Genomic DNA, 26,461 nt, shown 5'->3' with positions numbered 1-26,461 from the left:
TCAGAGGTCAAGCTTAATGAGCTCATCACAGACTATTAGTCAAGGGCCTGCATTCTAGATAGGTACTAGGTAAGTAGTATCAAGATTTAGCAGCATTATTAGGAGATAGCATTATGAGTAGCTACCTGAAAGGTGAAAAATTCAGTAGACATTTAATATGTAACAGGCACCTAAAATGTAACAGGCACCATGCTACCCATTTTCCCCCTCCATTCTCCATCTGAAAAGGAAGATGAGGTTAAAAGAGGAAAAAACTGAAGGAAAAGTCAGGAGGTTTTATAATCAGATGCTGCTGCTCCCAGGAAAACTGCCTAACCACCTAAGCTAAAATCACTGAAAGCCACTATCATTTTCTTTGTATTTCCAGGGTTTGACACTGTATTTAGAAAAGCCAGTAAAGTTTCATAGCAATAAAGGGCCTCAACATGTTTGACTCTTTCCCCTTCTTTACTATCTTGTCAGTCACTAAATTATGCTGCTCCATTCTTTCTTTCTTATAGTCATCTCTTATTTTTCATTTTTGCCACCATTCTCCCAAGGTCAGACTCTTTCATCTCACATCAATGATTGCAACTGCCTGCCATCTGGTAGGTTTCTCTCATTCTGATGTATCCTACTTCAAGATCTCCTCTATGCCACTGCCAGCATCAATTTGTCCTAAAATATGATTGAGACAATGCTTCTCTCCTACCCAAAAATCTTCCATTAATATCTCACATCCCACACAAACACTAATTAGGCTATCATTCAAGACACTCCACAACATGGGCCTGCCAATCTATCACACAGCCCTCTCTCTTACAAACTCTCATTGCCAGCCAGCCAAGTTTTTGAGTGCCTGATGAATACCTCAGTCCTTTCCCATCTATTTACAACTTTGGCCCCTGATGAAATACCTTTCTCTATCCTTCTTCACCCACCCCTAATATGGCCATCCTTTAAAGTCTACCTCAAGCCTGGCCAGTATTGCTCAGTGATTGAGCATTGACCCATGAACCAAAAGGTCCGGGGTTCAATTCCCATTCAGGGCACATGCCTGGGTTGCCAGCTTGATCCCCAGTGGGGGTGTACTCCCTTTAAAATCAATAAAAAAAACACACATCAAAACAAACACCAAAAATAACATATCTTTTATCTTTAATTTTTAAAAATGATTCTCTCTGATTGATGTTTCTATCTCTCTCTCCCTCTCCCTAAAATCAATTTAAAAAAATTTTTTTTAAAAAGAAAAGAATGTCAAAAGTGATGCAAAACACAGACAATGAGAAGGTCTGGGAAAACAATCATCCTTATGTATATACTGAATGTTTGCATAAGTTAAGATTTTTAGATAAACTGCATTGGTATTGGCTCAGACATAAAATAAACCACTCCAGTCTTAGTGGAAACAAGTAAGTGATTTACAAAACTGTATCAGCAATGCTTCTTGCTACTATAAAATATACTAACCAAGTAAGAAAAATTTAGTACAAGCTTAAATACTGCTCTACTTGTGGTAGAAGAATATACATGTACATATCTCCACCAAAATGTGATTAAGGAAGGAGGCAGGGACTGCAAAAAAAATTTTATGAATCCATTAAAAAACATTTTAAAATAATAAAATCCATTAGGAGACATACCTCTTATAGATATAAAAAAATGTGTGCTTTTTACTTGTTATGGGCTGAATTGTGTACACCAAAACTCATTTGTTAAAGCCTTAACCCCAGTACCTCAGAATGTAACAGTATTTGGAGAGAAGGGCTTTAACTAGCTCAGGGGTGAGAAATGTCCAGCCCATAGGGCGTAGAAGTCCTGTGAAATCATTTGGTCTCGCTCTGTCAAGGCATTATGGATGAGTTAATTAAATGTTTGACCAAATATAGCAGGCTAATTTTTAAGTTGGTAATTTTGCCCATGAACGATGTTATAAATATCCAAATGGCCCTTGACAGAAAAAAGGTTCCCCGCCCCTGAACTAGCTGATTAAGTTAAAATGAAGTTGTTAGGGAGGGTCCTGTTTAGAAGGGGAAGAGACACAGGGATATATAGGCAAGGGGAAAAGACCATGAAAAGGCAGCAAGATGGCAGCCATCTGCCAGACAAGAATAAGGCTTCGGAGTAAACCAACCCTGCCAATCCTCGATCTTGGGACTTCCAGTCCGCAGAACTATGAGTAAATAAATTTCTGTTGTACAAGTCAAGCAGTCTGCACTTTTTTTTTTTCTTTAATAGCAGCTCTAGCAAACTAATAAAACTGCCCAGGTCCTAAACAAACAACCTAGATAGTGTTTTTATGCAAATGATAAACACTCTATCATTACTTGTCAAGTGAATTATTGTAAAGACAATATGTGATTATAAATAAGGATAATCTGAGAGTTTTAAATAGCAACCTAATTACCCTAGGAGTGGTTGGAGTGTTTACTAGTAAATCAGTAAATATCTAAATGAACTCAACATTAAACACGTCACCTGCCCAGGCAGTCGTTTCCACTTCACTACTTCCTTTGAATCTTCTAGTCCAGGTTCTATGTCTACTGAACTTGACTCACGCTGTTGCTCACAATACACTGGTTTACCTTTTTCCTCCTGAAGAGCCACCACAGAACGGTAAGATGGCTTTACCTAAATATGTATAGAAAAAGATATATCATGTCAATTTTTTTCTCTTTCCTAGCATAGATGGTTTTTAAAATATTGAAACAGACATGGAAATGTTTTCAAAATGTAATCCAGAAAAAATTCGACTTTTATTTGCACATTATTCTAAATAAAGTGAAACTTGCTTGAAATTATTGTCCTATAACCAAAAAGCCTTAGAAGCTGGGAGAAAAGAGAAAAAAACAGAACTCAAGTGACAACATGATACTGTTTAAATAACTCTGTTCCTTTGTTTCTGCCTCTTCACCAACACCTATCAGATGTTATGTCATGGCTCTGATATAAGATGGTATCTCTGGCTTTAATAACACGAAACTGTTATCATTAAGATCTAAAGTTTTTTAAATCTTTCATTTCTTAAAAATAGATTTAACTCAAATCAATGCAAACCAACTCTGTAATCACAGTTTATAATATCAACTACAGAATATGCAACTGTCCTGAAATATGTTACAGCAAGTAAGACAAAAGCAAAAGTTTCAGCTCCTTTTAGGACATATTCTTTGCTAAGATCATTATAATTTTTTTAATTAAATGTATTGGGGGTGACATTGGTCAACATGATCATACAGGTTTCAGGTGTGGGTTTCTATGTTACAAGACCTGTATATTACACCATGTGCCCACCACCTAAAGTTAAAATCCTCCCATATATAATATCAATGTATATTAGGACCCCCTTCTAGATCATTATCTTCCATATATGTAAAAGCCTAAGCGACTGGCTGACCAGCTGACCAGACTGGCCAATAGCTATGACATGCACTGACCACCAGGGGGCAGATGCTCAACACAGAAGTAGAAACCACAGGCATGGAAACATGGAACAGACTGATGAATCTCAGAGGGAAGAGGGGAGAGGGAAGGGTGGGAAGAGATTAACCAAAGATCTTATATACATACTAGAGGCCCAGTGCACAGATTCGTGCACCAGTGGAGTCCCTCAGCCTGGCCTGTGGGGATTGGGCTGGAACTGGCTCTCCGACATCCCTGGAGGGGTGCCGGATTGCAAGAGGGTGCAGACCAGGCCAAGGGACCCCACCAGTGCATGAATCCCGGCCTCTAGTAATTTTAATATATGGAAAACAGCAGCAGAAATACTGTCTATAACTATTTAAATAATATTGTGAAAAATGTGCCTGTAAATCATGTTTGCAAACTATGGCCCAGGTCAAATCTATCAAATCTATCCTGCTGACTCTTTTTATAAATAAAGTTTTATTGGAACACATTTTCAAATTGTTTTATTATCACTTATATATGTCTATGCAGCTACTTTCATGCTACAAAGGCAAAGCTAAGTAACTGCAACACAGACTATAAAGTCTGAAAAGCTTAAAATATTATCTGGTCCTTTATTAATATTTGTCAACTCCTGCTTTACATGATTCTTTTATCTTTAATTTTTAAAAAACAGTATTATCACCATGGCCGGGTGGCTCAGTTGGTTGAAGTGCCATCCTGTACACCAAAAAGTTGCAGGTTTGATCCCTGGTCGGAGCACATATGGGAGGCAACCAATTTATGTTTCTCACATCAATGTTTCTTTCTCTCTCCCTTCTACTCTCTCTAAAATCAATAAAAAGACATCAAAACAAACACCAAAAATAACATAGACTCTGGTGAGGATTAAAAACAAACAAACAAAAACACCACAGTTTTAAAAAAAACAACACATTTTTCCTAACAATGAAATCTGTATTTATTATTTAAAACTCATTTAAGTATCTTTTAAGTATCAGCTATTATAGGATGAATACATCATCTCTGAAGGTAACTTTCTATTCTACAAATTCATTAAAATAATTCTAGAGATCTTATCTTTTTAGAAATGGAACACATGCTACTATTTAATCTCAACAACAGAGGACATAACGCTTACATGTGCTATTGACTTACACATTCTGGAACTTTCAATCCTCTTACAGTCACATACAACGTTGACGGATAATGATTTCTTGGACATTTTAACCACCATTCGAAAACCTCAACGACTTTTACATGGGGTCGAGGCTTAGGAGGTGGATAGTATAGCTGCAAGCGAAGTTTTGAATTGATGTTTATATTTCCATTGGCTCCTAGAAGCTTAAAATAAGAATTCAAATAACACTTTATGTTCATTGACAATAAATAAATCAGATAAAGCAATAGTATATAGTCACAAACTCATTTTAAAAAGATGAATATGGCATACAGAAATTCCTTAAGATTTACAAAGCAAAGGAAACAACATTGACACAGTTGGCTAACCACAGTTCCAAATCACTTTGACAAAAGGTAATCCAAATAAACAACTTTTAAATTAAAATATTTTCCTGACAGTTTTCTTTTTGCGTATACAACTTCAGATGGTTGATAAAAATTTTATATTTCTATGCAGAATGTTACTTTCCACATAGAAGGTGGTCAATATACCTTCAAGATAACAATGATAAAAATCAAATACATATTATTTAAACACAGATACAAATTTTCCATTTGTTTAGTATCAGTATTTTTAATGGTAAAATCTTATGGTTTTAATTTTTAAAAACCATTTTCAACACCATTTTCAAATAGTAATTAACATGGTCAAACTTATTAAATCCATTCATTACATTTAAAAAATGTTTTAGTATACCTACTTAAAAAGGATCTAGTTAGCCCTGGCCGGCATGACTAGAACAGTGACTGGCACACACAAAGGGTTTAATAAATATTTGTTAAGTTGAATAAATGACAACAGAGTTGTGTGTTTCTTTTTTATGCTGTATCCTTAACAGCCAAACCATGTACCTGGAACAAACTGGGCACTCAATGAATGTTTAAGAACCTAAATGAACATCACCCAAGCTTGAATTAGTAATTCTACCACTGCAATCTTACCTTGGATCATAACTCCTTATATGAAACCAAAGTAACTTGGGGAAAAGCAACCAATCAGATTAGAAGATTATTTTAAAGTGTTTGAAACAGAATAAAAACATACCTTGAGAAATGCCCAGGCAATTTTCCGAAAGCCACATTCTTGGTTTTGAATTTCAGAGTTATTCCTAATTTCATCCATGCTTAAGAAATCAAGAATCTGTAAGTAAATATTTAAAAATTACTTCACAGAAGACTAGGTTACCTAAAATTTAATATTTTCTAACAATATATTATGAAAATGGAAAAATCATTTGTTCATTTTAAAGTTTTCCTTATAGGAAGAAAAATATTTTCATCTAATTTCATTAACCTTTAAGTTAATTAATACTGTTAGTGAGGTCCATTTTTTGACCACTTTCTTTTATTAATAAACTAGAGGCCCGGTGCATGAAATTCGTGCACTGGGCAGGGGATGGGGGGGTTCCTCAGCCTGGCCTACACCTTCTCGCAGTCCGGGAGCCCCTGAGGGATGTCTGACTGTTGAGGAGGTGGAGAGGCTCCTGCCACCGCCGCTGCGCTCACCAGCCATGAGCCCGGCTCAGGGCTTCTGGATGAGTGGCACTCCCCCTGTGGGAGTGCACTGACCATCAGTGGGCAGCTCCTGCATTGAGCGTCTGCCCCCTGGTGGTCAGTGCGCATCATAGCGACCGATCGTTCCGCTGTTCAGTCGATTTGCATATTAGCTTTTTATTATATAGGATCTTTAATTAAGATTTATTTAAAACCCAAGACAAAATACTAGTTACCTTAAATATAGTCTAGGCACAAATACTAGTACACAAGATTTAGAATACTTAAACTTTGATCATTTTTTTAATGTATGAGAGCAGACTTCGAAGGACTGTTTATTTAAAAACTCATGGTCTTATTTATCTCTGGGTCCTTACTTGGATCATCTTCCTGAAATTGAGAATTTTCTTTTTGTATAAATGTTGTAATTAGACTTCTCAAGAAAATTTCTTTCACATATCTCCATACTGTCTGGATGCCAAAGCTCATGGAATTATTACCAACCTGCCACAGAGACTATCTATATTCTAGGTCAGTGGTTCTCAACCTTCCTAATGCCGCGACCCTTTAATACAGTTCCTCATGTTGTAGTGACCCCCAACCATAAAATTATTTTCGTTGCTACTTCATAACTGTAATTTTGCTACTGTTATGAATCGTAATGTAAATATCTGATATGCAGGATGTATTTTCATTGTTACAAATCGAACATAATTAAAGCATAGTGATTAATCACAAAAACAATTTGTAATTATATATGTGCTTTCCGATGGTCTTATGCAACCCCTGTGAAAGGGTCTTTCAACCCCCAAAGGGGTCGCGACCCACAGGTTGAGAACTGCTGTTCTAGGTACTTGTCAAAAAAAAATTATCACTTTGAACTTACTGGTATTTATCAAAAGTTCAGCTGAGGTAACAAATCTTTATAGAAGAATGCTTTAAAAAATAATATGGACTCCACTCATCCCTATTCTTTATATTCTTAAACCTGTTTTCAGAGTAATACATGCTCAGTTAAAAAATACTGACAATATAAAATATAATTACAAAGTAAAAACAACTTGTAATCCAGATACAGAGATGATTAACATTAACATCTACATGTTTATAGGTTTACACATATCTGAACCTTTTCTGTGCATTCCTAAATACTTCTATATTACTACTACAAATCCAATGTTATTTCATGAACTATTTTGATATGCTTTATAGTGGATACCTCTTCAAGTCAATATGTATATATACCATATTACTACCACAGATCCAATGCTATTTCACAAATTATTTTGATATGCTTTATGGTGGATATCTCTTCAAGTCAATATTTACATACACCATGCATTACCATAAATTAAATTAAATACCATAATTTATTTAACCAAACCTCTTACTGATTGAAAGACATCTCTAAAATTTTTGCTATTATAAACAGTGCTTAAGTAAATACCCTTGCACATACATCTTTGTATAGTTGTCATTTTTCCCTTAGTAGAAATACCTAGAAGTGCAATAAATTTTAAAGACTTCTGGTAGATATTATCAAGTTGTCCTCAAAACACCCTTAAAAAGTGGAAATCAAAAATTAGTTTTGGCCCTAGCTGGTTTGGCACAGTGGATAAAGTGTTGGCCTGCAGACTGAAGGGTCCTGGGTTCAATTCCAGTCAAGGGCACATGCCCGGGTTACGGGCTCGATCCATGGTGGGGGGTGTGTAGGAGGCAATTGATCAATGATTCTCTCTCATCATTGATGTTTCTATCTCTCTCTCCCTTTCCCTTCCTCTCTGAAATCAATAAAAATATATTTAAGAAAAAAAAGTTAGTTTTGTAAACGATAACACATTATACTAAAACTTAAGAAGCAACCAAAAGTGTTTATAATCCAAGAATCTTTCTTAAATTTCATATTAGTAAAATATGAAAGAATACTATAGTAACAAATGACAAATTTCTATGACAAAGAAAAAATTCCTTGACATACAAATTATGTCACTTAAAAAAATCACAGCTTTGCATAAATCATACATAACCAGATGTAAATGGTGGAATATTTGCTTCCTAAACACACATAGATCACCTAAAAGTTAAAGATCATAAAAACAGCCCTAACCGGTTTGGCTCAATGGATAGAGCGTCGGCCTGTGGACTGAAGGGTCCCAGGTTTGATTCTGGTCAAGGGCATGTACCATGGTTGTGGGTACATCCTCAGTAGGAGGTGTGCAGGAGACAGCTGATCGATGTTTCTCTCTCATCAGTGTTTCTAACTCTCTATCACTCTCCCTTCCTCTTTGTAAAAAAATCAATAATATCTATTTTTAAAAAAGATAAATATTTTAAAAAAAACAACAACAAAAAACAAGTAACTACAAAAGCAATCATTGATTCTGGTTATGCCTTGCTTTTCCCATGCTAAAATTCCCCATCTTGCTTAAACTGGAAAATAGGTTTTCTCAACTTCCTTTTGCTTATGGAAAGAGAACATGGATTAGATAAAAGAAATGTGGTATTTAGGATTAAACTAGCTTCAAATACAAATTACCTGCACTTAAAATTGGAATAACTGAGAAAAATCACTTTACACTTCAAAAAATCACTTTACACTCTTTTATTTCTTTTGCAGTAAAAAATTAGAATAGCATGTCAGTTCAAAGGCCATTTACTCCATAAAGCTTTCCCTAACTGATCAGACCCTCCACTAACCTTCACATCCAAGAAGTTCTACTTCATTTGGTTATATATTACATTGTATTAGTCAAGTGATATGTGTATGTTCACCTTTTTCTCTTAGTAGTATACAAACTCTTAGGGAGTCTGATATTAAGTGAGTTTACACTCCATGAAATAAGCGGAGAATGTAGAATTACATAGATACAGATTAGAGTCAACACTTCAGTTAATAGTCCTGGCATTGTTGTGGATTAAATAATAGAGTAAATCCAATGGCTAAATACTTGCACTAGTAAATCCTCAGCAAATATGCTATTACTTGTATCTCTTACTTGTATCTCCACTGCATGTTATAACACTATACTAGAAATTAAATTCTCACACTACTTGGTTGTATATTAAACTACTAAAAACAATAGCTTACATTTTTGCAATGCAATTGGCCCTCTGTATCTGTGAGTTCCACATCTGAAGATTCAACTAAACAGCACATCACAAATATTAAAAAAAAATCCCAGAAATTTCCAAAAAGCAAAACTTGAATTTGCCATGCACTGAGCACTATGCTGAATCAATGTGAATGAAGTGAAGTGTAGGCATACCCTGCTGCAGCCTATATGCAAATATAGGTTATAAAAGGGACTTCAGCACTGACAGATTTCGGTATCTGCAGAGGGTCCTGGAACCAATCCCCTGTGGATACCGAAGGACGACGATAACAACTAAAAATTTAGTTTAAATAGCTCTATTTAATTCATACCTCAAAAAACAGGATGACTTTAGGGCTCTCATCAAAATCTCGAAGCAAATAGGGAAAGTTTTCATTAAATATAATTTGTTCTTCCCACTCTGGAAGTCTTGATTTTAACTGTTTAAAATCATATGGCTGGGTCATAATAGGAAGAATATAATCCACATTGTCTTTTTCAAAGTAAGATGAAACAGGCCGTTGACTGTTCAAAAAAAGATTATTTCTATTAACACAATTCTTTATAAATTTGAGAATGTAAGAAAAAATAAAAAAATATGGTATTCAAAGTGAGGCAACTAGAAAGAATGAATAGCCATGATTCATAAGGAAAAATTACTTTGATTGTCCATCTAGAAAATTATAAATTTTATGAGACTTAAGGGGTAGTACTTCATTTTGCACTTACATACTATCAGTTGGTTTCACATAATTATTTTATTATAGAAATATAAAGTGAGAGGTATGACTATACCTTCAGCATTCAAAGCTGGAATAAAGTACCTCCTTCAGAATCTTAAATGAGTTTGTCATAAATAAAATAGTACAGTATATTTAAATAAAAAAAATGACACAATAGGATTGTAAACCTTTCAAGGTTTATATGCCCTAAGACAACTGAATAAGTGAATGACCTTTTTGATAATCCTCATGTTTCTCATCATTGCCATCTTTCCAAGCAGATAGCTTTTTAAATCTATACTAATAAAAGGGTAATATGCCAATTAGACCGGACATCTTCCAGACATCCTTCTGGACAAAGCCACAGTGGCAAGGGCCAAGGCAGAGGCGGTCAGGCCAGAAGAGGGGAGCAGTTAGGGAGCGATCAGGTTGGCAGGGGGGAGCAGTTAGGGGGCGATCAGGCCGGCAGGGGAGGGCAGTTAGGGGTGATCAGGCCAGCAGGGGAGGACAGTTAGGGGCGATCAGGCCAGCAGGGGAGAGCGGATTAGGGCCCATCAGGCTGGCAGGGGAGAGCGGTTATGGGCGATCAGGCAGGCAGGCAGGTGAGCAGTTAGGAGCCAGCGGTCTTAGATTCAGGATCAGGCCTAAACTGGCAGTTGGACATCCCCTGAGGGATCCCGCATTGGAGAAGGTGCAGGCTGGACTGAAGGGTCCCCTCCCCCCATGCACGAATTTCGTGCATCGGGCCTCTAGTTCTAGTATAATTGTTCATTTTATTGTATTTTTTATTTGTGTCTTCAAGCACGTATTAGCTATGGAAGTAATAATAGGAATAAAATTAAATTCAAGATTCATTTATCTTACCTGAGATCCAGGTAACATAATAACTTCAAAACAAAAATATGAAGTTAGAAAACTAATGCATTTACAGTGCAACGTAAAAAGATTTACAATGCTAGTTTAATGCCATAAATTAGTCATTCAGCTTGGCAGAAACTCTCTCAACTCTCCTCCACTTAAAATGAATCAATAAATTAACAGATCTCTCCATTTCTTCTATAAAACATACTGATCGGTGTGAATTGTTGGTAAACATCTACAACTGGTAAACTGTTCTCCAATACAAATCCATAGCCCTACTCACAATGACTTTCAATGGCAGAAAAGAGGACTTCTACTATAGGCATTTTCAATCCAAAGGGTTGGCTGTACAATAAAAAAAATAAAAAAATTACCTATTATCTTTCTTGACATACTGACCAGTAATCTCATCAACCACATGAATTTTTACCATGGGGCGAGAAATCTTAAAATCTGACTTAAGTCGATCAGTCCGGTGAATGTAAACTCCCAGGACAAGGTCATCATCAAGCAAATATTTGGGATAAACTGGACTATCTTGACTTGTTATTTCATGAACACCATTATCACCCTCAGTGTCTTCATTATCATCTGAAACTACAAGTATGAAAGAAAATCAACACTGCAATTCATTTTTCCCACAATATACTCAACAATGTAAACTGAATTTTCATATAGCCTAATCTTAATGATTCATGGTTATTTGTCTTTGTTAATAAAGAAACTTTAAGGAAAAATCTCGACAAGCCCAGCCAGTGTAGCTTAGTTGGTTGAGCACTGTCCCATGAACCAAGAGGTTATCAGTTTGATTCCCAGTTAAGGCACATGCCCAGGTTGTGGGTCTGATCCCCAATAGGAGGCATGCAGGAGGCAGTTGATCGATGTTTCTATCTCCCTCTCCCTTCTTCTCTCTCTAAAAATCAATAAAAATATATTTAAACAACAAAAGAAAAAGCCAGGCAATATCAGACAACAATCTAAGAGTAAAACACTGCATTTCCTAATACATTAAAATAAGGAATCTTTATTTTCCCTAATAAGGACCAACAACAAAAAAGAAAAAGAGAGCAAAGATAAAAATAATTTTATCTAGGTCTTTTCCAAGTGGAATATATATCACTCAATTCATTTATAACTGTAATTTATGCTTCTGAGAGGATGTAGTAGGTCAATGCTTCTGATAATAAAAACTTGAAAAGCCAAATGAATTAAAAAGACTTTATTTTTAAAGGCATCAGAAAAGTACTTTTTAAAGGCATGAGAAAAGTACAGAAACAATGTATGGACTAACATTCAAGGAAGGGAGATGCATTCAGAGGTAAGCTGAAGGACTTGCAGCTATATTTTTATATAAGAAAAGATTAATGACTAGCTGCATAAATTATTCTCACAAATTAATAAAAAGACAGATTAATTCCATTAAGAAAATACACTGAAAACTTGAACAAATTTACCAATGAAGAAATCCAAGTAGTCAAACATGAAGAAGATGTTCAACTTCACTAATCAAATTAAAGTCAAGATGAAATATACACAACTAAAAATGGCTAACGTTTCAAAATATTAACACCAATGTTAGTGAAGATATAGAGCAATGGAGGCTCTCAAATACTGCCTGTATCAATTGGTAAACCAACTCTGGAAAAATGGGACATACCTATTAAAGTGAAAAGTCCACATAATCTATGACATAGTAACTCTACTCCTAAGAATATGCTCAATAAAAAATATATACATATGCTTGCCAAAAGACATGACTAGATATTCATTACAGCTTTATTTGTAACCACCTAAAACAAGAAACTCAAATGTCCATCAATATAATAGGTAAATTAATTGTGTTATATTTATACAATGGATATCTATACAGTACAAAAACAGAACTGATGATGAATAAGTTTAACTACATGCAACCATAGTATAAATCTCACAAAAATAATTTTGAGTGAAAAAAGCCAGACACAAAAGAGCAGAGTATTTATGATTCTATTTATTTGAAAGTAGAAAAGCAGGCAAAAATAAATACGTTTATTTTTTATGTCAAGACAGTGTTTATATGCCAAGATAGTGTTTGCTCCTAAAGGGCAATGAACTAGAAAGGGACTTGAGAGGACTTCTGGGTGCCAATGATGTTGTTTTTTTATTTGGATGATGATTCTATATGCATATTCAGTCTGTAAACATTCACTAAGTAGTATATTTATAATATGTACACTTTTCCAAAATTTAATTACAGAAACCATAAAACATCATCAATTGCATAATCCAATGAATAAGTACCATAAATTCTGAAATTGCCTAGGATAGTGCCAGTTTTTGGCCAATTAAATAGAAACTGAAAACAACAACAAAAGGGTGTAGGAAAAAGGAAAGAGTAAAAAGTAAAGGAAAATAAGAGGAAAGATATGAGCAAAGAGGAAGATCGAAAGCAAAAAGGGAAAAAGAAAAATGAGAAGGACATAAGCTAACTTAGGCTGAGGAATTGGGAAGACCCCATGTTTGACAGAAGCATGCAGCCTCAACATCTGAAATGTTTACTGGCTGTTGACCATTTATAGCTTTCAACTATGAGTCTAAATTATTTAGGATTCTAAATTCAATGGTAGAAAGAAGAAATCTTCTATGCTATAATAGCAACTACAACGTTAATGTTATTCTAGAGTTGAATTAAATTAAGTCAGGAATTAGAGATGACTCAAGTAGATACTAACTTATCACAGAGACACACAGTCACAAATAATGAACTGTTTTAATCTAGATGAATACAAGAACAAGTACCAAATATTCTATATTGGATTTTTTAAATTATATCTTTGTAAGATTTTTAGTTTTAAGGACTGAAAGTTCTAAAATCGAGTTATTTCTACCAAGGAACACATTTTTCAATTAATCGGGATAACAAACCTGCTTTAGGCTTCTTTTTCTTTTTCCTTGGTTTGAATTTTGTCTCATCTTGCATGCTGTCATCTACATTTTGTTCCACAGTGGTTATTTCATCATCTTGATGATTATCTGAAGTAACTGTTCCAACTAGACTTTTCTTCTTTTGTTCACCTTGAATTGTGTCACCAAAGGGCAATGTCCTACAAGTATAACCGAAGTATACGTCATTACCTATATATTATCATTATTCATACTGCAGCAAAGTGAACAGTGACTAGAGGCAAGGATAATCCTAAAATCAATATTAATCAATATTATTTCCAACTAGGAGATACATACGCTTTCTTTTGCACTAAAATGGTTAGCTGTCAAACCAGACATGGATATTCCCCAGGAGTCAAATTAAACTGAGCTCTAAACACCAGGGGGAAATGAAATTGTATTTTATCAGCAATGGATCTGTTTTCACATAGGATTGATCAAAGCATCCTCACCTTGCTGTCAAATAAAAGACGACATTTCTAAATTACTTTATTTAAAAGCAAAACATGTGTTCTCAGTTTGTTCTGTTTTCAAAAGGCTTCAGATATTCAACCTTTCATTTCTAGTTAAAAATTGCTTGTTTTCCAGTTGCTGGTGTGCCACTACATTTTCAGAAGGCTGAAAATGAAAATGTGCATCAGATTAACTAATAAATAGTAAAAGGGTAGCATCCCAGAAGTAAATATTGTTGTAGTGAGAAACCAGCCAGTAAAGTTTGTAATTTATCAAGTAAAAAATATCTGTATCTAAATAATCAAAAATTGACTTCCATTATATATAAAATTATATTTCAATAAAGAGGTTGAGAAATAAAAAAATTAAAAAAGATTTCAATTAGTCATCTCAGAAAGCCATATTTTAGTACATCATCAAATACTATTACTTAAAGAAAACAATACCCTTTGCATGTCACTGTTATATCAACCATGGCTTTATTTAAAATTTATGAACTAAATTTATTTACTTATTTTATTTAAAAATATTTTCACTGATTTTTAGAAAGAGGAAGGGAGAAGGAGAGAGAGAGAGAGAAACACCAATGTGAGAGAAACAACGATCGGCTGCCTCCTGTACACCCCCTACTGGGGATCAAACTGGCAACCTCTCAGTGTGCAGGACGACACCCAACCAACTGAGCCACACCAGCCAGGGCCATGAACTAAATTTATCTAATAGTGAGCATGGCTTCCCAATTCATATGGTAGCTATGAGAAGAAAACTTATAATATACTGTGGTAACAGCCAATGAGATGGCCCCCAATAATCCCCGCCTCCTACTATTCATAGCTTTGTGTAATCCCCTTCCTTTGATACTTCTAAGTAGACAAGTGTATGACAAAAGTAACAGATGTTATGCATAGGATTAGATTCCAAAGACTGTGAATTCTCTCTCTGGAGAAGCAAATGCCCACTGTTGTGAGTAGCCCACATTAATAGGTCTGAATAGCAAGGAACTGATGTCCCTGGCCAAAAGCCAGTCAGGACCTCAGACCTCCCAGAAGTCACATGAGTGAGCTTAGAAGTGGATCTTCCAAGCCTTCCAACAGCAATGTCATTGGGCAGATCCTCCCCAACCCAGTCAAGTCTTGAGATAACTGCAGCCCCAGCTGATATCCTGGCTGTAGCCTGTGAGAGACCCTGAGTCGGAGACACCCAGTTAAGCCACACCCAGATTCCTAATTCACAAAACTGATGAGACAATAAATGCTTGATGTTTTAAAGTGCTAAATTCTGGAGTATTTTTTTTTGTTTTGTGTGTGTGTGTGTGTGTGTGTGTGTGTGGTTTTTTTTTTAATGCAGCAACTGATAATAAATATACTAGCATATCCCTCTAGCAACTCTATTTGCCCTCTCTTTGTTACCACTGGTTATCTAGCTTTTGATAAAAGGGGAATTATTTTTAGATGAGAACATTAGGGAAAACTGCCCCTGTGTGCCAGGCAATAGTTGAATACTGAATGCTCCCACTTCAAGGTGCTTACCTAAATATGGATTTACAGAAAATAAATTATGGTAGTTAAAGGACATGTTTTATTTTGTTTTCACCAAGCAGAGACATATTATATGAATATAGGCACAATTCACACTGTATATGCAAGCATACATATATAAGCATCATATACAGAAAAAGAGTAGAATACCAAATTGCTAATACCTATAGTAATCATGTCTGGATGATTGGATTGTTTTTATTTTCTTTTTTTCTGTATGTCCTACAATGAGCAAATGCTATTTGTATAAGGGGAAAATGCTATATTCATATATCCAAACAGGTATTTATAACTCAAAAAAAGGGGGAGTAATCCAGTTTGTATTATTTAAAAAGCAGATGTAAGTGAGTAGTTAAGGGTAGTCTTTGGAGCAACACTGCTAAGGTTTTGGCTCAGCTTCTTACTGGTTCTGTAACATAAACCCTTCAGTTTTCTCATCTACAAAAGATATTACTATTCCCTATAGGGTTGTTATAAGGAATAAATGAGTTAACTTTTATAAAACGTTAGCTGTTATTGCTGTACTGGCAATGTGTCCAAATGAAAGTCTTAAGAATTTTCTTTGTGAAACTACAGATATCATTTAAAGCTGAAAATAATAGGGTTTTTTTTAAGAAGACATTTTATATTTATGAATATAAAGTACCTTGTTTCAGCATCAGGCAGGATTGGAGCTTTCTTTTTTTTCTTTCTTTTTTTTTCACTGCTCAATTTGTCGTCATGCAAGCAAGTATCTGAGGGAAAGTCAGTCAACTGTTCTTTGAGTTTCTTTCTTATTTTCTTCTTAATCTCCTTTGCCATTTCTTCGGCTACCTGGAGCTGGTATACTTGCTTCAGTTGTTCTTCCTCATCTAAATTATTTCCTTTTTCTTCATTTGCCATCTCACTTCTGTGATCAGCAAAACCTGGCTGTAACCTCATCTGAACTTTCTGATGTAGAAAGTCCACTTTCTCAGAAGTTTCCTGCTCCATTTCTTGTGTAGTCACCTGGCACACTGTTTTTGTAATCTTATTTACCTGTTCTTGCTTGTCTTCCTGTACACTCCCTTCATCACCTGGATTTTCAGTTGCTGACTGTGGATTGCTTGGTCTGTTTTTAATGACTCGCATGCTCTTCTTCGTGTTATTAGTGTTAGCAGCAATTACTTCATCACTTTCAGTTTCTTTAATTTTCCGAGGATTGCTTCTAACAGTGTCAAGCTAGGAGAAGACATAATAACAAAGTTTCAGCTAAGCATAGTTTAGTTATGTAAAGATAAAACACAATGATTAGTGCTCAATAATGTGTAATACTGGAAAATTATATAATATTTTTACTTGAACAGTGACATTCTAGAGCACCTGATAAGCACTCTCCTAGTTCATTCTTTCAACGTTAGATTGGCAATCAATGAGGGTAACTTCTGATCAAATGAGTTAACATGTGAAAAAGTCCTTAATGACTTTTAAGAAGTTAATTGCTCAAATTTCAAATGCTATTTCTTCTTTGGCAGAATGATCCATACCCTAATAAAGAGAAGTTGGTAAAAGGGCCTCTGAGCTAACTTCAGGTTCCCCATCAGAAAACATGCACAGGTCATTTATCTTGCTTCATAATCACATTCTAAAACCAACAGTGTATAGCTCTAGGATCAACCTGAAATTAGTCCAAATGTATCACTGAAAATACTGCAAAGATTAAATATTACCAAGTTAAATCAAATGACAGACAAAGCACACACCAGTACCTCTTTCCCCAATCAAAATTATTTAAAGTAAGATATTTTTAATATAAAAAAGGCTAGAAATCAAATAGGAATGTTACTAGTAATAAAATAAATATTTTCAGAAATTTCCTAAGGATAAAAAGCAGGCAGGGTTAAATCTATTAAGAAACTCCCAGAGAATACCACAGTCCATAGGGAAAGATTTCCCCAGAAAAAAGTCTGGAGAGGCCACACACTCAGAGTAAAGAAATTACAAAGTGAAGGAGGGGATAAGGCTGAGGGTAACCAATTGAGGAGTTGGGAGGTACAACTCTGTCCCCCACCTCCATTTGTGTTAGATGGTGACTTTCACTAAGAGGATGAAACAGCTGAGCACAGAGAGATGTGGCAGCATGCTTCATTCACCAACAGCAGAAGCTGACTTGGTTGAATACAACCAACAGGCAGGAGAGAGAGATACTTACTTAGAAAGATGACTAGACAACTAAAAACTAACAAACATTGAAAGAAAGTAGCACAATTAAGAAAAAGCCACCAAATCCAATAAAACAGAAATATTAACAATGAAGGAAAATGAATAGCAGAAACAAAGTAAGAATTTAAAAAAATTCCAAAGCATGCTGGATGTAAAAACAAATAAGAAGCAAACAAACAAAATCACTGCAGGAGTCAGAATTAAAATTCTGAGTGACAGAAATAAAAGTTTAAGATATGTGTTGAAAACAGAATGGATAAAAGCAAACTGCTAAAGATGGAAGCCAATATCAAAATGAAGAATTCTCTCAGAAATGCATGAGCTTATCAATAAAAATTGAAGTTCAATTTTTGAAAATCCCCATATTTAAAAGTAGTTAGAAAATATCTGATATATGTGAAAAGACAGAAAAATGTTAAAGAACTAGTATTCCTATATACAGGGGGGCAAAAGTAGGTTTACAGTTCTTCATATGGAAAATACAATCCTATCTAATAAAAGAGAAACATGGTAATTAGCGTACGACCGCTACCCTTCCCATTGGCTAATCAGGGTGATATGCAAATTAACTGCCAGCCAAGATGGCGGCCGGCAGCCAGGCAGTTGGAAGCGAACATGAGGCTTGCTTGCTTCAGTGACAGAGGACTCCAACGTTCCCCGCCTGCCTTGCCGGCCTCTGAGCTGGCAGTTTGAAACACTGTAACAAATATAGAAGCTAAACAAAACCCCAGAAACCAGCTTTCAGCTGGCCAGGATCTCAGAGCTGGAGTTGAAACAGTGTTTCGATTATAGAACCGAAACAAACCTGATACCTGCTTTCAGCAGCGGAAGCCTCAGAGCTAGAGCCAGAGCTAAAGCTGGCCCAGAATAAAAAAGAAAAAAAGGAGCAGTTGGGAGCTTCAGTCAACCGCCAGCCTGAAAGCAGCCCTCAGCCCCTAACCCAGACTGGCCAGGCACCCCAGTGGGGACCCCCACCCTGAAGGGTGTGTGACCAGCTGCAAACAGCAATCATCCCCTCATCCAGGCTGGCCAGGCACCCCAGTAGGGACCCCCACCCTGATCCAGAACACCTTTCAGGGCAAACCAGCCGGCCCCCACCCGTGCACCAGGCCTCTATCCTATATAGTAAAAGGGTAATATGCCTCCCAGCACTGGGATCAGCGGAGCCTCGAGGCCTCCCGGCACCGGGATCAGCGTGACAGGGGGCAGCGCCCAAAACCCCCTGATCGCCCTGCGGCTCTGTGTGTGACAGGGGGGCGGGGGCCACAACCTCCCTATCCGCCCTGCTCTGTTCGTGACAGGGGCAGCGCCCCAACCCCCTGATCAGCCCTGCTCTGTGCATGACAGGGTACGGAGCCCCAACCCCCCTGATGGGCCCTGCTCTGTGCGTGACAGGGGGCAGCGCCCCAACCCCCTGATTGTCCCTGCTCTGTGGGTGACAGGGGGCGGCGCCGCAACCTCCCCATCGACCCTGCCTTGAGTGTGACAGGGGGCGGTGCCCCAACCCCCCAATCGGCCCTACCCTGAGCGTGACTGAGGGTGGCATCGCAACCTCCCAATCCGCCCTGCTCTGTGCATGACAGGAGGTGGCGCCCCAACTCCCCAATCAGCCCTGCTCTGAGCCGGACCAGGGGCTGCACCTAGGGATTGGGCCTGCCCTCTGCCACCCAGGAGCAGGCCTAAGCCAGCAGGTCGTTATCTCCCGAGGGGTCCCAGACTGCGAGAGGGCACAGGCCGGGCTGAGGGACCCCCCCTTCCCCCCCAAGTGCACAAATTTTTGTGCACCGGGCCTCTAGTAATTAATAAATAATATAAGGATAAACTTTGTTTCAAATACAACTATAAACCTACTTTTGCCACACCCTGTATATCTTTTTTACCATTTCTAAGACTCTTTTGATTACCTAAAACATAGTTCCCAGTCCTATCTATTCTTTAAGGATGAATTATGAAGCTGAATCCTCAAAAAAAAAAATCTTCTTTAGTCTAATCTAATAAAAATAATTTTCCTTTTAAAAAAGTTTATTTTCACATGTTCCACTTATAGAAGCAATATATGCTTCAGTTAAAAAAATTTTTTTTAATACAAAACAACAGAAAATACTTACAGAGAAAAAGAAGACCCCAATCTCAACTCTAGTTGCTTCACACATTGCTAATCATTTCAGAACCTTATTTTTGTCTTTTCTATGAATATATTCATACCTAATAACCTTGGCTTTCCATTATGTTAAAATGGGGCATATGTAAATTTTTCTTTCTACTCTCAGTGAATACCAGAAATGTAGTAGCAATATTATACAAACTATGAGGAAAGTAATGAAGGAAATAGTCTGGAAGAGTTTGTATAGAATTATTATTTCTTTCTCAAATACCAGGTAAATTTAACAATGAAGCCAGCTGAAAAAACTAGCCACCTAGTTTTCCTTGTGGGCAGGTTTTTAACGACAGATTCCATTACAAAACACACCACAATGTTTAAGTTATCATTCTCTTTTTGAGTGAGCTTTGGTAGTTTGCATCCTTCAAGTAATTTGTGAATTTTGTATAAGCTGCTAAATTTATGATCATAAAAGGTATTCATAGTAATTCCTTATTATCCTTGTAAGGTCTGAAACATCTGCACTGAAATGAATCCTCTCTGATATTACTAATATTGGTAATTTTTGCCTTCTTTCCTTTTTTCCTAATCAGTCTTTTTAGAGGTTGTGCAGAAAAGGGTTAACTCCGCAGATCTGGGCTGCTCAAAGCCTGCAAATCCTAAGACAGGCCTGTTTTCAGGACCAGCCCTTGGCAGGATCCAGGGAACTGAGCTGCGCCCTTGGTATGTTGTGCTTGATAAAGGTGAATGAAAACAAGAATCAACTGAAGGATATATATATTCCTCATCTGAGGAAATGCTTAGAGAGAGGAAGGGATAGTGAGAAAGAGAGAAATATGGATGTGAGAGAGGAACACTGATCCGTGGCCTTCTGCATGTGCCCTAACTAGGGATCGACTCTGCAACCCAGATATGTGCCCTGACCAGGAATTGAACCAGAAACCTTTCGGTACTCAACCAACTGAGCCACTCTAGCCGGGCTGAAGGATATTATTAAAAGCTGGAGAATCTAGAATATTTTCCACCCTTTCAAGTTAATTTAACATACAAAATAAAATTTTTAGAAATTGTCATTCATAGAAGCAGATATCACCTCAATGAAATAAGTTATAAGAATAAAATGAGATAGGAGAAACTCAAGATGATATAGGTTAGATAGTGATAATGAACAAAACATATTTAAATTTCCCCCAGGAATATTCCTTCTTTTGACGAGAAAAATATTTCTAAATATTTTTCCTAGGCTACTTATCTATGAATGAAAAGATACCCTGAATGCCCTGGCGTTTGCCAAAGGAGACTGAGTAGATTATGCTTAGTCACCTCACAACTGTCTGTCCCTCCCCAACATCTAAATTGAACGTTAGGTAAATGTACTATCCTCTGCCCATTTCCTGAGCATATCTGGCTGGAAATGCAAAAGCCAAGTTCTGACAGTGAGAGAAAATGTGAGGCTCTACTTTGACTGAGTCCATAAAAATATCCTGCAGACAACTGTTTCCAGCATTCTTTCTGTTTTTGACCAATGGACACCACCTTGCCCAAGGGGAGGGCATATACCAATATGCAATGCTCCATCCCCTGAATGTCACTATTCCCTACCATCCTGTATAATGGTACCACCAGAGGCAGCACATTCTATTTTAGGACAGTATGCATTAGGGGAGACCTCATCTTCCCCATTCTGCCAGTAATTCTAAATTGGCGTGCAGGTAATACACTGGTGTACTATGAACCTCCCGCATGTGTGTGGCTGGTTTCTAGCCAAGGTTAGCACTTATTGTTGCCTCACTTGAGAATATACAATGCTAGTGTACACTGATGTCCACCAGACAGAATATTAAAATAAACAAGTCACATGACAATACAGAATAGGGTAAATTTGCTATAAGTGAAATGTAGGATGTCTACAACTCATTATTAAACTACTGCACCCCCCCCCCAAAAAAAACAACAACTATGTACCAATTATCAGAACATGCATGAAGTGTTTATGTGTCTGTGCACATAACAGACTGTGGTCAAAGAAGTAAAAGGTGCAACTGAAATAATGAGATAAGTCTGAAGACTAAATAGATCTGCACTAATTGTGGATACTATTACAGACTTTTTATTGTACCCTGGAAATCAGGTTGTAGCTAATTGCTGATTTAGTATTGCTTTGAGTTCTGTATTTTTAATCCTTCCAACTGTGCTGTCAAAAATTCTATCATTTGAAGTATACCTCAAGTACAAAAGGATAATTAGTGCCTTAAGTTTTCATGGATTATCTGAAGATATTATGTTCTAAGTTGTTCTGAGTTAAAGATTTCTATTTTCTTCAAATATGTGTAATATGGCTAGTTTTGATTTTCTCCATTACCCCCTTGTCACTCTCACCAGTTTGTCTATGTTATTCTTGTAGGACAGCACTCAATGCTGAACTCAATATTCCAAAAGTGATGTTAATTCTAATGTAAATTTCATTTTACCATGTGTTATTAACCATGATATGAATTTACTGTTTTTAATTTCCAAAGTTCCTTAGAGTTTTAATATGAAAAGTCATAACTTTATGCATATACATAAGTCACCATTACCAAATAATCAATTACTCACTGAGATTTTTTCTCCAGACGTGCCAATTTTTTTCTTCAGTTTTTTTCTTTCGTATATTTGATTATTGTGAGTCTTAAGCAATTCCTCAAAATGAACTTCGGTTTTTACTTTGGCTTCACTCTCAACTACAAATAATGAAGACTCATGTCATTTTCTAAATAACTCTACTATAACATAGCTACATTATTATGTTAAAGAATACAGTCTTATAAGGACCCACGTGAGTTCTCCAGCTACATTAGAACAACTAACCAGTCCTTTCTTCTTAAAAAAAAAACTTTTCTTTTGGCTTTGATGACACCACACTCATCTGTATCCCTCTTACCTTTTGGTTTGCAACCTCTAAAAGTTTCCTTTGATAAGTTAACTTTTTACTTATGATGCACGGTAGCATCTATTACTCTTAGTTATATGGCCTTAGCTAAGTTAGTTAACATTTCTAAATGTCTTCCTTACATGTAATATCAGAATGCTCTTATGTCAAAGATCATTTTCCATGAAAAACGGCTAACACTTGCCTAGTCAATAATCAACATTCAACAAATATAAAAAATTGAAAGTTGCTTTTTTCCTTTAAAATATAAATCAAATCCTGTTATTCTCTTACTTAGGACCCTGTGAGTTTCCCATTTCACTTAAGACAGAAATAAAACAAGCCCTCCCTCTGTGCCTCAGGATTCATACTTCCTGGCCTACCTACCTCTACAGCTTCAAATCAAGACAAATGTCCCCTGAGATCCCTACATTCTGGCCATACTGCCCTTCTAGATCCTCTGTCAGAACAAGTTCCTCCCCAAGTGAGGCTGCTTCTTGGTGGTGGATGCTTTTCACTCCTTGCATGGCTGGTATGAAGCTGCCTGTTTAATGATAAATCTAAAGTAGAACTGTTACTGACAACTTCATCTAAATTTCTCCACTTCTCAAGCAAGCAGACAATTCTTTTCCTTCACAGCACTTAACCCAACTTGAAACTGTGTAATTATTTGTGTATACCTATAAATAAATTTACCATCTGTGTCTTCTACTATACTGTGTGGTTTACAACTATAACCTTAGCTACTATTACGGAGTCTGGCATAGAATAAATACTCAAACATGTATTAAATAAATGCTGAATGAATGAATGAATGAATGTCCCAGAGGAGGTGTCGGCAAAAAAGGCCTGCATGCCTGTCACCTGTTTATGTAAATAAAGTTTTATTGGAACAAAGCCATGCCCACTCTGTTAAGAATTGTTATGGTTGCTTTAGTGCTTCAATGGCAGTGTTCAGTAGTTGGAGCAGAGACCAAGCTTAAAATATCTACTGGCTTGCGTTTTAAGAAAAAGTTTGCCTCTGACTGTTTAGAATAAAACATCCATTTTGATGATTAAAAACGAAAACTAACCATATGTTGTGATTATTATTTACTTTGTCCAGTTGAGTCCTAAACTGCCATCCATTGAATACATGCTAACCTTCATTACCAACATCAAGTAGAAAACTTAATATCAAACTCTCAAATATCTCTAAATGTTAATATCTGGTTGATAACATCTATCTTATTCATTAATCTGTTAAAGCACCCATTAAAATAATCCAAACTTTAAAATAAATAAATTGTATTGTATACATACGTTTCATAAAAGTCTCACCAGTGGGCATAATCTCAGTTTTATGGAGAGCACTGAGTTGCAATGTAAAGCATTAACTCACTCAGGATCCTATTAAAACAAAGAGGATTTATTTGGAATATGGAAGTTCCAAATAAAAATTATAATACACTCGTTAGGCAAAATGATGTCATCAGGTTTATACCAATTTCTCTTACCTCAATCTTATGTAAATAACTTGAATACATTTGAATCAGTTTAGAGTCCAACATAAAGTGAAGCAAATTGGATCACATTTGAATAAAATAGTCACATATTTGAAATAAAAGTTTAAAAAACTGAAAGGCAATAAACATGTAACTTGGTATGTTACACTTTTTATACACTTTTTATAAAGTGTTTCAAGTAAAAAAATGAACATTGCAATGCACCTTTAAGAAACCAAATTCCATCTCAGGATTGACTTTCCCAGGAGCACACACACTTCTGTTAGTCAAGTCGGCTTGTGGGGAGCACATTCACAGATAATGAATTTAAAATCACTGAACCTGCCACTGAAAATGCTGCTGCAATAGAGAAGGTGAGCACAAGCATTCATCCCATATTTCTCAAATAAATATGTGGGTGTGTGATATTGTGTATCAAAACTATGGGTAAATTCAGTGTGTGTGTGTGTGTGTGTGTGTGTGTGTGTATATATATATATATATACACACACACACACACACACATACTATACATACATACAGTGGGGCCTTGACTTACGAGTGTCCCAACTAACGAGTTTTTTGAGATACCAGCTGTCTCTCGGCTGATTTTTTGCATTGAGTTGATAGAGTAATTTGAATTAACGAGCTCCTTAACTAGCTCGGCCTCGGAACGAATTAAACGCATAAGTCAAGGCCCCACTGTATATATATTCCTGAATTGCCAACTTTACTTAAAGATGGGGGTGTGTGTATCGCTTCTCAGCCTTTTGGCTAAGATCAAGTGTAGTAAAGATGGGGGTGTGTCCAAAACAAACATTAATTCCTACATTAGAACATAACATGTGCAATAGTTTTATTGATTTTTTCAGAGAGAGAAGAAGGGAGAAGAGAGAAACATCAATGTGAGAACCTAACATAAATCAGCTGCCTCCTGACAGCCCCCTACTGGGAATAGAGCCCAAAACCTGGGCATGTGCCCTGACTGCAATGGAACCAGCAATCTTTTGGTGCAAGGGTGAAACCCAACTCACTGAGCCACACCAGCCAGGGCCAAGATGCATATGTTTCTAAGAATAAAACTAAAAACGTTTAAAAGAAAAGGAAAACATTACTTGGGTCGGCTCAGCAATTATCATTTTCTTCCAGTATTAAGGTACTTCGGACAGAAAACTCTGAGAAGAAATGCTAACAAAAGAAAAGAGTGATTATATAAATACACCTCATTTTGTAAGTTAGGTAACAACTAAGTAGTACACAGGCAAAATAAACATCCCTAAAGATTAAGGGGAGAAAAAGTTGTGAGGTTTGGATAACTCTTTAAAGAATTTTATAGCATAGGGGAAAAATAAACAAAAACCCTTTGTACAAAATTCAATTAATAAATCAATGATAGTCTACACAAATAAACAAGATTCTAAACTTGGTTTAAAAATACTCTTGGTATTTGAATTATTTCAAATATCTTTTTAAAATTTACCATAGTCTTAAAACTACGTGATCTTCTTCCTGAAAGCTCAGTGACAGCAATCATTAATGCAACAGGTGAAGGCAGGGGGGGGGCAAACACTCCAATCAGCAGATGTTTCACAGTAGAGATTCTTAGTCTACTTTTTCCCCCTCTATTTATACATATCGAAAAGACCCTACTAATGTAATTTGACTTTTTTCTTAAAAATGAAACGCCTCCATCACCCCTTCTCAGATGTCATTAAGAAGGCACTCACAGGTTCAATATCAGTACCAGGGCGACATCCGAAAGGGGGTTAAACGTACTTCTCTTATTTTGAAAACGTTTAAACCAGAACCGGGAGTAGGAAACGCAAAGATTGCATTCACTCCGTCGGGACACCACGCGGACAATCCAGATCCGTGGAGCCCAGGGAAGGGAAGGGGAGCCGGAAAAAGTAGGTCTTTTTCCCCAAAAACACATCCGTCCGCTCGGGGGGGGCCCCCCGCGCCCACGGGCCCCGAGCAGCCCCCGGGCGCCGCTCCCCGGGCGGCGCGGCACAGGCCAGCCGCGTACTCACGGGGAGGAAACGCCGTGCGGCCGACAGCCCGTCCCGCTGCCCCAGACGGTGCGAAAAGACCCCGCGCGCCGGGAGGGGCGGGCTGGCGGTTTAGCGCCCA

At 36.8% G+C, this 26,461-nt stretch overlaps 1 protein-coding gene across 22 annotated transcripts in view; it reads right to left on the bottom strand.

Annotated features, from left to right (window-relative positions):
• The window catches only part of AHI1 (Abelson helper integration site 1), a 215,986-nt gene extending 189,542 nt beyond the window's left edge, over positions 1 to 26,444 (bottom strand). For 15 of the 22 annotated variants that reach the window (XR_001347206.2, XM_023750218.1, XM_023750228.1 and 12 more), the window contains exons 1-11: positions 26,362 to 26,444; positions 25,447 to 25,519; positions 24,150 to 24,236; positions 22,535 to 22,659; positions 16,301 to 16,854; positions 13,643 to 13,821; positions 11,113 to 11,335; positions 9,488 to 9,680; positions 5,615 to 5,710; positions 4,546 to 4,731; positions 2,458 to 2,610 (exon numbers count right to left, since the gene is read on the bottom strand). Coding sequence is in view for 21 of the 22 variants with exons in the window: in XM_023750218.1 (XP_023605986.1) it covers positions 2,458 to 2,610; positions 4,546 to 4,731; positions 5,615 to 5,710; positions 9,488 to 9,680; positions 11,113 to 11,335; positions 13,643 to 13,821; positions 16,301 to 16,854; positions 22,535 to 22,659; positions 24,150 to 24,177 (1,737 nt within the window). In the remaining variant the exon portion in view is untranslated. Of the gene's footprint in view, positions 1 to 2,457; positions 2,611 to 4,545; positions 4,732 to 5,614; positions 5,711 to 9,487; positions 9,681 to 11,112; positions 11,336 to 13,642; positions 13,822 to 16,300; positions 16,855 to 22,534; positions 22,660 to 24,149; positions 24,237 to 24,556; positions 24,692 to 25,446; positions 25,520 to 25,811; positions 25,833 to 26,058; positions 26,235 to 26,361 lie in introns of those variants that run through there. The other 7 variants (XM_023750222.1, XM_023750223.1, XM_023750219.1 and 4 more) reach the window with 7 other exon arrangements.
• Between the last annotated feature and the right edge of the window lie 17 nt (positions 26,445 to 26,461).

The sequence above is a fragment of the Myotis lucifugus genome, unplaced genomic scaffold (assembly GCF_000147115.1).
Source record: "Myotis lucifugus unplaced genomic scaffold, Myoluc2.0 scaffold_11, whole genome shotgun sequence".
NCBI classification, from domain to species: domain Eukaryota; kingdom Metazoa; phylum Chordata; class Mammalia; order Chiroptera; family Vespertilionidae; genus Myotis; species Myotis lucifugus.
This window is presented reverse-complemented; position numbering and strand designations above follow the sequence as displayed.